General features: G+C 38.1%; 1 protein-coding gene across 1 annotated transcript; it reads left to right on the forward strand.

Moving 5' to 3' along the window:
- Nucleotides 1–1,171: 1,171 nt before the first annotated feature.
- Nucleotides 1,172–9,913, forward strand: LOC147764933 (uncharacterized). Its single transcript, XM_087000557.1, has 3 exons — nt 1,172–1,355; nt 8,492–8,596; nt 8,806–9,913. Exons 1-3 carry the CDS (start codon nt 1,295–1,297, stop codon nt 9,006–9,008), a joined length of 369 nt encoding a protein of 122 aa, XP_086856683.1. The 5' UTR covers nt 1,172–1,294; the 3' UTR covers nt 9,009–9,913.
- Nucleotides 9,914–14,242: the final 4,329 nt, after the last annotated feature.

Raw genomic sequence — 14,242 nt, forward strand, 5'->3', positions numbered from 1 at the left:
AAGTAAATAGTTTAAGACAATTCCCTGGTACCCGATTGAAGTGCTTGCATCCAGCTTTATGAGGCCGTTTGAAGCTGTCTTGGTTATAGAGAAAATCCCAACTCCGAAAACGGCATTTTTGCACCAAATTGGCGCTATAGCTTCATCCGTTGGATACTGCACTTAGACCCCATTTCCAGAGATTAGATCGGTCTACTTTAGATCGACCTAACTCCCTGGGGGTTCACGCTAAATAGCTGTCAGCCGAGCGGACACGAAAGTTAATTACCCCTTACAGCTTGTAGTAGGCGGGACGGACATTTAAGCCGGATTATATGACAGTAATCTAGTGAGACTCCCCTCGGGGATAGATCGATCTAAAAGCTCTGGGAATACAGCCTTAATCTCTGTCTTTAATTGGCTTTTGGGAAGTATGTTTTAATTTTTTTATACTCGTTTTACTTTTACCGGCCTGAACTTCCTGTTTTGAACACTCGCGCATGCGCCGCACAGGAAGTCTTAAAATACCAACAAAAATTTGTGACGACAAATGCAACTCAAAAGACATTCCAGCATTCTTGAGAAGTATAAGATGGCAAAATAAGTTTATGTTTCCTCATGTTGTAGTGAGTGGTGACCTCCAAATACGTTTGGTGTAATCGCTAAAGTAATAAACAGGCGTTCATAGATAACCGCACTTATCTGCACACATGCGCAGTAAGATCTGTACAGGTGTCGATTCCAATAAGTTATTCGAATCGCGCTTAGAAATCCACCTCGCTTGGAGGATTTTGAAAATTCGCATTACAGAAATCATCTTGCGTTCACACTACTGCATTTATTCGAATTGTGACCCAATTCGCAACTTATCCGGATAACTGAGCGTAGTGTGAATGGGGTATCAAGATCTTGACCGCTCCTGTAACTCAACGGTTAGCTTAGGCCCTACATAAATTCCTACATGAACATAGCAACACATATCTATGTAACATATCTATATCTATGAGGCCTACATGACTATACTGGTGTAACATGAGCACTTTTGTCATATGACAACTACAGAATTAGTCAGACAGTGGCGATTTTCCTGTTAACGTGCAACTTCTTCTAAGAAGAGCAATGAGATAATTACGTCACTAAAATTCCCTAACTTAAGTTAGGGCCTACGCGTCATAACGGAAACACACACAGACCGCGATGCACTTCCATTGGATGGCTGTTGTTGAGGGCAACAGCGGGTATAAAAAGCCCAGTGCAAGGAAAGTCCTCAGGGAGTGCCAATTAAGCAGAAGATTTCATTTAACATCTTGACAGGATGGCAAAGTTTTCCATTGTTGCTATTTTGCTCGTTGTTTGCTGGGCTTCTATCGATACAAGTAAGTTTTATATTCAATTCAATTCAATTCAATTCAATTTATTTCTGTACTGGTACATAGATTGCCATGACCTTGTACTATATGATATACTAATGACGATTTCCATACAATTAGTGCATTACCATTTCTCTAGTTGGTATTATGTTGGCTAGCCATTTATGAATGAAAAAATAATCTTTATATAATGAACATACATACTAGTAAAATTACTCGTAAAATATTCTACCTAAGCAATGAGATAAACTTTGGTGTTATTATAAATTTACCATAAACATACTATAAGCATGTTACACAAAAGGATATGTTTAAACTTAAAACCACAGTTACATAGCTGTTTACATGGCTGTTTAAAGTCAGTTTGATGACATAGATAATTACGATTAATGACAATTACATAAGACAGATAAGTAAATAAATTACACAGATATAAATATTTTGCCATGTTCAGTCCCACTGCCGAGTCACTTCTCACAACAGTGGGACCATACACTGACATTTTAAGGGATATGCTTAGAGTTACGAAGCAGAGCAACCGCTTCACTTCTTTTCTTGAACGATTTGATTATAAAGTTGGAGAGGGACACTAAAGTATCTTTGTTGGCACTGTTAAATACATGGCATAATTGACTGTCTGGTGACCTTGTATCAGCTTTTAGGATTGAGGTTTTACTAAAAAAGGTGACTCGGTCTGCTTTGTACATTGGGCATTGGAATATAAAATGGTATTCATCTTCAATTACCCCTTGGGTGCACAGGCCACAGATTCTGTCGCACCTTTCAGTTTTCGGCCTGGTGTGCCGCCCAGTTTCGATGTGGAGTTTATGGTATGACGTAGTTTAGCAAGGGTTGACAAGGTGTCGTAATTTGTTATTTTATCAACATAAGTTGCCCTTTCACACTTTTGGTTAAGTATACGGAAGAGAGACAATTTACTGTTGGCTTGAAGTTTGCTATTGCATATTTGGGTAAAGTGGTCAGTTTGTCTTTGTTTGAAGATTGTGGTGAAGTTTTTTTTAGGTGACTGGCCAAGCCACACATCTCCAAGGCCAAATGTGAAAAGGATTTTTCGGATCCCCTCAGACCATGACATACATACTGACATCAGACTATGCTACTTTAGAGAAAATAAACTTTCAACAAGAGTAAACATTAGATTTGTAGGTGTAAAGCTGCCATATAGACTTATAAACCTAAGATATTACTTACTTTTTAAAGCTGCTTTTTTTGCATGGAAATGATTTCATTTCGTTTTTATGATCCACGTGACTTTCAATGAAATACAATCTGTCTTATTTCTTATATCTATTTATAAAAATATCTTCTTTTTTACTTGGCAAATAGACATGTGCCTTGCTATTATTATGAGATATATGCTAAAAGCGTAAAAAGGATAGGGTTTGTAGAAAAAAAGATGCATAAAAGAAAAAACAAGTTGTAAAATCATTTTATGCGAGATAAACCTTTAGTGGACTACATGTATTTTATCAAAACTAAATAAAGATAAAAAATGATTAGGTTAACAAAAACACTTTTGCTAAAATTTATGACGCCAGGTTATAATTGTAATTAGTAGTAGGTAAGCTTTTGAGCAATTAAAGTTCAGTTGTGTTTTGACGTATGTTATGTGGAAATTGCAAGAAGTAACCCCCTTTAGCAAGAGGCGCATCAAAAGTAGGCATATAAAAAGTCTGTGCACGCCTTGAAAGTATTAACTGCAGTAGAAAAATAGAAGAATAATCAGTTTATGTATCATTTATAAAGCTTATCTTTTATTATCTACACTTAATAAGAAATGTATAAAGCTTATCTTTCATTATCTACACTAAATAAGAAATGTCTAAGGCACAGTTTTTATGTAATACAGAAAATGAAAAAGTTTAGTCTTAAAATTAAATCAAGAGTCTACACAGAAGAATTTCCATCAGAAAATTAAGTATAAGGTTTTCTTACCTCGTCGCCTACCGAATTAAACGCTTTATACTGTAGGCCTACATAGCACCACGAAATCCAAAAATTCTAACGAGTAACTAATTTACCTTTCTAAAGATTTAAAAATTATAAAAAAGTAAAATAAAGTCCCTTTTATTTAAATATAAATTCCACTGTAAATAAACATACTGTCTAAAGTACATGGGAACCAAATAACGACAACGTCAGTTTAATAGATCAGTTTTCATTTTTGTTATATGTTGTGAAATCTAACAGTGACCTTAGATTTTTTTTTTTTTGCACCTGGCGGTACACATGGTTTTAGTCCCGACCTGTTTCATCTGCCGGCCTCCTCCGCCATGTCACCGTACCGCCTCTCCCCAGGACTAGACTACAAGAGCCTGTGTTCCCAACTCTTGGATTTAGGTCACATATAATCTGAACTCGTTCCGTGTAACTTTTTGCCTTTGTCGGTGCACGGGTCTAGGCGCTCGTCGCAATGCACCCTTGTCCAAAATTAGCAAAATTAAATAAATCTCCCAAACCGAAGGAATTATGGGAAAAATTTATAAAGATGGCTGGCCGAAAGTCAAATCTGGAGATTTCAAATATATTCGCTTGGATTTGACCTTTGACCTTTATTTCAAGGTCAAACGGGGTAGAATTTTCTATAGGCAAGGAGAAGCAGCCATGAGATGACAAAACTAAAAACTCTCTCTAATTCTGGAACCGTAAATGCTAGAGACCTCTCGTCTTTTGCATTTCATAGAGCTTGTCAAGCACACAACTGGAAGTAGTGTTTGTTTGTTTTCCATACGGTTTAAGAGTTGTATATCAAAATGTATGTACATCACAATGTTCAGTGGTGAAAATAAAACGGAAATAACTCCAAATTTAGCAGGGATACGCCCATATTTACTATTGAACTTGAATAGAAAGTCCTATTCTGACAATCTAACTCTGACCTTGAAATTGACCGTTGGAATACTTTTCACCATGAACTGAACCTTGCAAATGTTCGGACCCCCTTATATCTCCAAAACTGGCAGAGATACGTCCATAGTTACTATTGAACTTGAGTGGGAAGTCACATACTGCTAATCTGTGACCTTAAAATTGACCTTTGGCCTACTTTTCACCATGAACTGAAATTAGCAAAACTGGCACAGATATGCCCACAGATACTATTGAACTTCCTGTGACCTTGAATTTGACCTTTGACGTACTTCTTGCCATGTGCCGCATTTCACAAATTCGGATTTGACCTTTTACTTTCCCCATGATTTTGTTATAAATTGTTATTTTCAACAAAAAATTACTGCATTTTGTAGAGCTTTTCAAGTACAATACTGGAAGCGGTGTCCTTTTTTTGTTTTCAATCAAATGCGCTTACTCCAGCTGGTGGTGCCATACCCGGAGACGGTATCGCCCCTCTGATCCTCTAGTTAAAATGTGTGAAATGTCTGTTTGTATTCTTTTGATATCTAAATTGATATAGAAAAACGATTTCAAAAATTGCCCAAATTCTCTGATGCACTGTTTGAACCGCATAATGGTTTTAGGACGTACAGTGTATGATGGTCCAAGAAACATTCAAGGTTTGATGGCCTTTTTTGGAGGTTGCTTTATGATTATTGCAAAATACATTTTATTTAGCGTCTTACGTGGTCTGTCGGTGTCTAGGTCTATCGTTAAGATAAGGAATGTCTGCATTAAAGCCTGTTTGTATGTTTGGCAGTTTTTGCAGTGATCATAATTCGAGTGGTGTTGTGCATGAAAAACACGCGATATCGTTTCCCTGGTATTTTAATTTCAACCTCGTCTAAAATCCATATAAAATGTTCAGTAGACTTTACATGGGTAAAATGAACAGAATAAGATGACTAAAATAAATGAAAAGGTAGTTAAAATAATAAGACAAGAACTAAAGATGTGAACTAAAATGTAATTAAATTGATAAGATATTAAAAATAAACTGTACAGTGTAAAAGATAACAGCCAGTCAAATCATGAAATAAAACTTTTTGAAGATATAAGTTTTTAATTCTTTTTTAAATTGTCCTCGGACTCTATTGTTTTTAAATTAAGAGGGAGATCATTCCACTCAATTGGTCCATAGACCTGAAGAGCAACGTCACCGTACGCTCTTAATCTGGAATCACAAGGCGTGAATAAAAGCTGGTCAAATGATCTTAAGCCACGGTCTCAACCGGACGCACGAATTTCAGGATCGTACGTCCCCTGCAATTTTTGGATGTTGCGGAGGCCATGGAGGTCATAGAGGAAGAGGAAAGTCTGCCTTGCGAGTCGCAAGTGCCACATGAGATGTCCTTTCAAGCAGGGACGCAAAGAGCGATGGCCGTGGAAATAGTACTTATTTCTTGAGTTTGTCTTGCTTCCTGTGTACGTGGCACACACTCACCACTTACGAAGGGAATGCAACGCACGACGAAAGTAGTGCCCCTTTGCGTCAGTTTTGCTTCACACTTGCCTCACACGTTTGTGGTGACGTACTGACGGCTTACGTCAGTTTTGCTTCCTGTTCTCCTCTTCTTTCTTCTTCCTCCTCCCTTTTCTCTACTATGTAAGCTTTTTTCTCTTACCTTTTGGAGGCATATTAGAAACTTGAGCAAAAATTTGAAAATATTGAAAGTTCTTGTACTCGTTACACAGTCGAAGTTCATTGTAAAGACACGAGCGTGCGTCGTGAACACGCCTTTTATACACCAGGCGTGGGGGTGACGCACGTGCGACGCATTCCCGGTGTGCTCTCGACTTTGTTCGTTAGTTGTGAGGGCGTGCGCCTTACTCAACACGCAAAGGGCACTTGCTCCTTTATTGCTTGCGACGTGCGTCTTGCACAACGCGCGTCTCTCTTGCTAACTCCGTGCGAGGGGAGCAAGTTACGCATGCGGCCTCTCTGTTCGCAGGCTATTCGTAGAATCTTTTGGACATGTCCAACATCCTCCGTATGTGCTTACGGGCTGTCTGCGAACTCGAAATTTCGTAAGAAGGACTTGCGTCAATCGATTTCGTGCTGGTTTGTTGGACAGGGAGGCGGGTCATGCTATTTATATGCGAAGTCCTCCAACTGCGCAAAATTTGGACGCAAACAGCCCGTAAGAGCCCGTACGGCCGGTTGAGACCGAGGCTTTAGAGGGGACACACTTCAAATATGGGGACACACTACAAAGCTTGCCGTCTAATCCGCTAATAGACACTGAATAGATATCCCGTGGGGAAGTATCAAGTGGGTCGGCCATATTTGACCCTTAGGCTTCGTTCACATGGAAAGTCTATTTTCTAAAATCTATTTTCTATTCGCGGTATATCTTGTGGTCACGGTCTGTGCCCTAAATATCCCGCGGCGTAATTACTGGCAGCGCGAGCCAGTTACTTCCAAAGCTGTAATTAATTCTCGGCTGTGCTCGGAGGAGATTCTGATACCTTGACGCATGCGCAGGAGGACGTTAGAAAGTTAATGACGGTCGCGGTTGCTTTGAAAAATGTGTTTGTCGATTTTGTGCAACAACAAGACGAAGAAGATGAAGAAGCTATACACACGACAGATACGAGTGCAACCGTCATGATCCGATGGCAAGCGATGCGGCAATGGAGGATGAGGTTTTATAGAATGCGAGCACAGCCGAGAATTAATTACAGCTTTGTATAATTCCCTGGTATAAGTAACTGGCTCGCGCTGCCAGTAATTACGCCGCGGGATATTCAGGGCACAGGCCATGATCATAAGATACCGCGAATAGAAAAGAGATTTTTAGACTTTCCATGTGAACGAAGCCTTAGGCTTCCGAATGGGCTGAAACAGACGGCATGCAACTCTTACTTCAATATTGCTTCTGATTGTTCCAATCTGCCTTCCACGCACATACCGACGAACCAACCTAGCTTAAAATATCATCTTATTTAACTATGTTATCAGTACTACTACGAGGATTTCTTATTACATCTTTAACAGAAGAGTAAATGGCGCATTAACCCAAATGATTATATTTTTCTTTCAGCTAGCGCAGTGAAGTGTTAAGCCTAGGTCCCCCCTACCCTCTACCAGGGCGAGTGATAGATTTTTTACAGATATTCACAGATATGTCTCTAGCTAGATAGATGGTCATTTAGGGCTCAACTCATCCTGTTGAGAAATCTCAAGGCTGATTACATGGCTGATAATTGTTTGCATAACTGCTCAGGCACTGCCACTTAGCAGGTCCAGTCTAAGTCTGCGTGACAGCAATCAAGACAGTTAATTACTCTGACTTCAATCACTTGCTCTACTGTGACAGATAAAAAAGCCTAAGACTGGTTATGTAACGAGCAGTTATCACATCGTTGTGAATCTCAGCTCATGCAGAGCAAGTACAAAGCCTTTGGCGCGCGCGCAGAGATAATTGTTTCCACATGGGATTCCTCAACAGGGTGAGTTGAGCCCTAAATGACCATCTATCTAGCTAGAGACATATCTGTGAATATCTGTAAAAAATCTATCACCGCCCTGGTAGAGGGTAGGTCCCAACCACGTTTTGGACGCACGGTTTTTTAGTTCCTTGCGTCCGGCTAGGATGTAGCTAGATCGCAGAGGAATCAAATAACTGGTGAAAAGTGGTGCTGTTTGCGTCCTCCAAAAGTTGCACGATGGACGGGCTCCTCACGCACGAACTCCCACGTTTTCCCCATTTTTTTGGCCGTAGACCACACGTAGCAGCCCGTACGTTCGGTTGGGACCTATGCTTTTTTTTGTGACGACCCAAACTCGAGTGAAACAACCGAGTGTTCATTTTTCATTTATCATTTATCTAAAACATTATTTATGTTTTATTTATCCAAATATGTGGATAGATAATTTTTCTGTTCTCTTTTCTGTTTCTTTGCACACACACACATATATATATATATATATATATATATATATATATATATATATATATATATATATATATATATATATATATACCAGTGTACATCCATGTATTTTTATATTTATAAAGATTGTTTTACATTTATATTTTTAAATACCTTTGGATGAAGCAGTGATGTGTGTGTGTATGTGTGTGCGTACGTGCGTGTGTACTCTTGCCTGCTCTTGATAATATGGGGAAGTGCGGGGATATGCGATGGCTACCCATCGACACCATCTTAGTTATCAGTACTACTACGAAGATTTCTTATTACATCTTATTACATTTTTCTTTCAGCTAGCGCAGTGAAGTGTTACTTATGCACAAATTGTAACTACCCAAACCCGAATGAAACAACCGAGTGCTCCGCTGGTTGTGCTACAACCACGGTTGACACTTCAGGTGAGAGAGAGAGAGAGAGAGTGAGATAGATCCTGTTCATTTTCACCAGCTGAAAATAAAATATTGACATACCTTGTGTGTTTAATACTTTGATATGACAGTTAATACTCTACTGTAAGTAGTCGAGGCAGTACGGCTTGTATGAAATCGTCCTACCTGTTTTCGGACAAATACAGAATTCTGCACAAGTTCTATTTATCTGTTTCCAGTCCACCGTGGATGTGTCTTTAATGTGCAGACCAATGGTTGCAAGAATGAGGCTTTAGATGGTCGGAAGGCAAGGGTGTGTGTGTGCAGCGGGGAACTGTGTAACGGCAGCCCCACAGTGCCCAGCAGTGCCACAGTGTCCAGCAGTCTGCTTGTTATGGGACTGATGTCCACCTTCGCAGCATTCCTCCTCGGAAAGATGTAGCAGAAAGAAAACGGCGGCCTCAGATAATCTTCTGCGATCAACATTTTTTGTAGTTGGAACGTGAAATCTTAAGAAACAATCAAAGTTTTGCAGACTCTAATTTTTCTTTTTATTCGTTTTTGAAATACTAAATAAGTAATCATATTTTTGTAATTATGTAGTAACAATTAATGTTTCACCTAAATGAAAGGTTGAAATTGCTGGTATAGTTGTCATAATGGTTTTATTTATGCGTAATGATTTAAAGAATTAGTTTAAAGAAAAGCAATATATACTCCAAGCATGAGTTTGATATCTGCAATCATATTGATTTAGGTGGTATAAAAATAGTTCAAACGAGATACAGACTGGTGTATCTATGGAATGTAATTAGTAACCGGTGAAGGATACCAAAGAAATTCCATTCTAGTTTCATGTAGTGATTGTTACTTAATTAGTTCTGAATTAAGAATATAGAAAGAGGAAAGTACGCTAAAAGAATGTATCAAAACATAAGGGAGATCGGAGAATAAATAGAAATGATCTGCTCGGATAATACAGTGTGCTACCCTTTAAAGGAAAATGTGACCATAGTATACATAACAAAATGTGACGTATAAAAGGGGAACTTGATCTGCATTCTAGGAAGATAAAAGCGAAGCCCGCACTTTAGGTTGGACACATACTTACTTACTTACACACTTGCTCACTTATACTTGCGCTTACACTTGGACACTTAGACACCTAGGCACTTAGACTCTATTTGTTAAAGTAATCTCTTAGAAGCGCCGTTGTCGCACAGGGAGGACCTATACTATCGGAGCAGATCTGATCAATAGGAAACGAAGGAGTAATTTAGAAGGCGTACTCAGTTGTACCTCTCATCTGTGATCCAATAAAACCCGCTTACCCGGATTGAGAAAGATCAGGACTTTGTTGTTCTTTTCCTACCTAATATACCCCCGTGTCACGGATCCCGAAGGACGGTAACGCGTCGTAAATAAAAGGGAAGAGAAGATCCACAATTAAAACACCCGTGACATAGTAATTAAAATTATCAGTCTAACTGGATGTTGATTATATTTATTGATATCAGATATTTTCTCTACGCTTTGGACTCAAACTAGACGTGGGAATACCTGCGCAGTTTTTCATTTTATTCCTTTGCCACCAGCGCTGGCAAAAAAGAGAGAAAAGGAATGAGAAGTATTACATAAAATGCCATTTTTGAGTATACATATTATCACTAATTTTTTAAGTGGACGATTTCGTAAAAAAATTTTGTGTTTACACTTTTTATAATTGTACAATAATGAATGATGAATTAGAGATGGCTCGGTGTGTCTGGGGATCCTTATACAACATTGGTCAAATAGGTTGTCCCACCCCCATTTCCATGTACTTATATTTACAAATGATCACCTCACAGATGTAAATTTTTATAAACGGTGCTTTTTATTCCAGATACCATGTCTAACATGATTAATGGTTCAGAAAATACAAAATAGTGGTGAAAATATGCACATTTTAGACTATTAAGTCAGTTTTATAACAGATACCCCCCCAAGTCCAATGTTTTACTGTGATTTCCACAGATGTAAAGAAATGTCTATTAATGATGTAAAGATGTAAAGAAATATCTATTTTTATATTCCAATGCCCAATGTACAAAACAGACCGAGTCACCTTTTTCAGTAAAACCTCATTCCTAAAAGCTGATTCAAGGCCACCAGACAGTCAATTATGCCATGTATTTAACAGTGCCAACAAAGATACTTTAGTGTCCCTCTCCAACTTTATAATCAAATCATTTAAGAAAAGAAGTGAAGTGGTTGCTCTGCTTGGTAACTCTTAGCATATCCCTTAAAATGTCAGTGTATGGTCCCACTGTTGTGAGAAGTGACTCGGCAGTGGGACTGAACATGGCACAATATTTATATCTGTGTAACTTATTTACTTATATGTCTTATGTAATTGTCATTAATCGTAATTATCAATGTCATCAAGCAGCCATGTAAACAGCTATGTAACGGTGGTTTTAAGTTCTTTAAAAACATATTCTTTTTGTGTAACATGTTTATAGTATGTTTATGGTAAATTTATAATCACACCAAGGTTTATCTCATTGCTTAGATAGAATATTTTATGAGTAATTTTACTAGTACTTATCTTCATTATATAAAGATGGTAATACACTAACTGTATTGTATCGTCATTTGTATATCATATTGTACAAGGTCATGACAATCTATGTACCAGTACAGAAATAAATTGAATTGAAAAAATATTAAATTGAAAAGAAACCATCAAATGTCACCAATTTTACACACAATTAGGTTTAGGATGTGCTCAATAAAGGTCACGTGCTAATAGCGTGTCTGTCTACCCCGTACTGCCATTATCTCCTGTAGGCGGCGCGGCAAGCCTTCAGCAAGGGTAAGAATTCAGTTTTGTGGGATACTGTCCTATCCATCCTAAAGAGCGTGGTGGAATTGGTCCAGATTTTTTGGGAATTGGTTCTCCTCTGCAATGCACATAACAATTAATGCCACATCAAACATTTTGCATAACATTTTGAGAGTACAAGAGATGCGGCAACGGAGGATGAGATTTTATAGAATGCGAGCACAGCCGAGAATTAATTACAGCTTTGTATAAGTAACTGGCTCGCGCTGCCAGTAATTACGCCGCGGGATATTCAGGGGACAGACTGTGATAATAAGATACCGCGAATAGAAAATAGATTTTTAGAAAATAGACTTTCCATGTGAACGAAGCCCAAGTGTATAATGATTGCGCGCAGCGAGTTGAGTGGCGACGGTATGTCTGGCGACCACATGTATGTTACTGCTCTAGCGAGGGAGATTCCCGGAATATATTGCACTATAAATGAAATTATAGTCTTCGCCAATAATTTAGTATTTATTCACAGGCAATTTCGGTAACTTCACGTAATACATTTTTACTGTAGACTGTTACTCCTCATAATACGTTAGGTAAAGTCTAAAGAGGCAGAGTAGGCTTGTTTACTATTCTGATTAAGAAGCCATTGATTAGGAAGTTCATGAAGCCATTGTCTTGGTTAGTAGGAAATTCATGAAGCCATTGTCTTGGTTAGATACTAAAGGGTCTAATATACAACATATCGTCAGAATGTACCTGGGCAAGCGACGAGTGAACATTAAATGATTGAAACTGGTTATTGTTGTCAGCGTTGGATTTCCTCATAGCGATCTACACGTAACAATTTTTTGACCACGAACTTGGAAGGTATTTACGCGTTATCCAAACTAAAAGTCTTCAACGGTGTCTGTATTTCGAACCTATTTCTAAATTTGATTTATAGCTAAATTTTGCGCGGTTCCGGACAACGCGTCTCCCACTGCATGCTCAGATAACGTATGTTCGGGTGCCGTGTATTTGTCAGGGGGAAGATACCGGAGAACTAATAGGTTACCGCAAACAAAAGATAATCTTACAGTTACACGATGCTTGTCTAGAACTGTACGTTATATTTCATACGTAGTTCTCATGAAATACGTACCAGGCATCTCTAAATTGCACGCACGATGACACATGCTTTCACATTACAAGACTCCAAACTTTGAAATTATCTGCTGCGAATAGTGTTTGTGAATATATTTGTCAGATACAATTAAAACTTCAGTAAACAAACCAATGCTCTTGATTCTAAATAGAATAGAAAAAGTGATTGCTTCAGTTCCGTTGGATGGAAAGCGGTGACACCACAGACACAATGACAACAAGCGGAAAGGCATCTCGCCTAAAATGACAAACCTCTTTAGATGGAACCTCTTTATATGGAAACCAACCGAGATGGGTTTTTGCACTGAGTGACGCCATATGAAAGTAGAAAACACACGATCTGCGTGTGGCGGGGTTAACTTTTTTTTTTACAAGGGTGAAACTCATGCACATGGAATGTCTTCTTAGAAAGCAATACAAAAGTGAAACCGAACTCAAGGTGAATTTGCACTGTCGTACAATAGACTGCCATTCAGAAAACAACCAGAAAAACCTCCATTTTAAAAATTTTGTCAGTTTTTATTCGTCATTTGCTAGTCTGCCATTATTTTTTCCACGAAATCTTGGTTGATTTTCACTCTGGGCTATCCTCAATTATTACCACTGAAAATACAACATTTATCAAAGTGAGGGCACATGACAAGGTGCAAACTGTATCTTTGAACCTAAACTCCAAAGGAAAAGAATATCAAGGTACCATAAACTAGTCTTAAACCCTTTTTCAAACAGAAAATGTAAGAGGTGACGTTTGACAGTAGATATAAACCATTTTCATTTTACTCTTTTGCTTCCGAAAATCAACGAACCACAGAGAAAAAATGGATTCTAAACCCATCATAGCGTTAAAAATCAGCTGTGCAATCACGGGACGAATTCAGTTGAAAATCAAAACTGAGGAAGGAAGTGGTAAACTTAAAAGAATACAGATATCAACGTTATGCTTTTCCATACATGAAGTTTATTTCCGTCTTTATTCTTTTTTTTCAACATTAATTAATAGTACAGCTAAACATAGAGACGAAAATTAAGCATAGTCTTGAACAAAATTGTTTTATACATAAAAAGACTTTGAACAAATTAGAGTAAACATTCCAGGTACTCAATATTTGGTACATGAGTGCATTTCAATGTTAAACACAAAAATATCAAACACAGATTAAATAGTTGCGAAAATAAAAATCCTCTGACGGTTTTGAGATAGGATAGGCCGTACTCATGCATGAGCATCAAATGCTGACTCAACGGTTAGCTTAAATCAATACCTACATGAAGATTGTGTAATGAAAATTTTAGTTACCACGTGGACTGTTGTTTTAAGTTGATAAATGTTTACCCTCTACCAGGGCGACTGATAGATTTTTACGGATATTCACAGATATGTCTCTAGCTAGATAGATTGTCATTTTAACTCTAAGTCAGTTAAAATGACAATCTATCTAGCTAGAGACATATCTGTGAATATCCGTAAAAATCTATCAGTCGCCCTGGTAGAGGGTAAACATTTATCAACTTAAAACAACAGTCCACGTGGTAACTAAAATTTTCATTACACAATCTTCATGTAGGTATTGATTTAAGCTAACCGTTGAGTCAGCATTTGATGCTCATGCATGAGTACGGCCTATCCTATCTCAAAACCGTCAGAGGATTTTTATGATATGTCTCTAAGTCAGTTAAAATGACAATCTATCTAGCTAGAGACATATCTG

This window comes from Lingula anatina, chromosome 1, assembly GCF_051362555.1.
Source record: "Lingula anatina isolate TDL-2025a chromosome 1, LinAna3.0, whole genome shotgun sequence".
NCBI lineage: Eukaryota > Metazoa > Brachiopoda > Lingulata > Lingulida > Lingulidae > Lingula > Lingula anatina.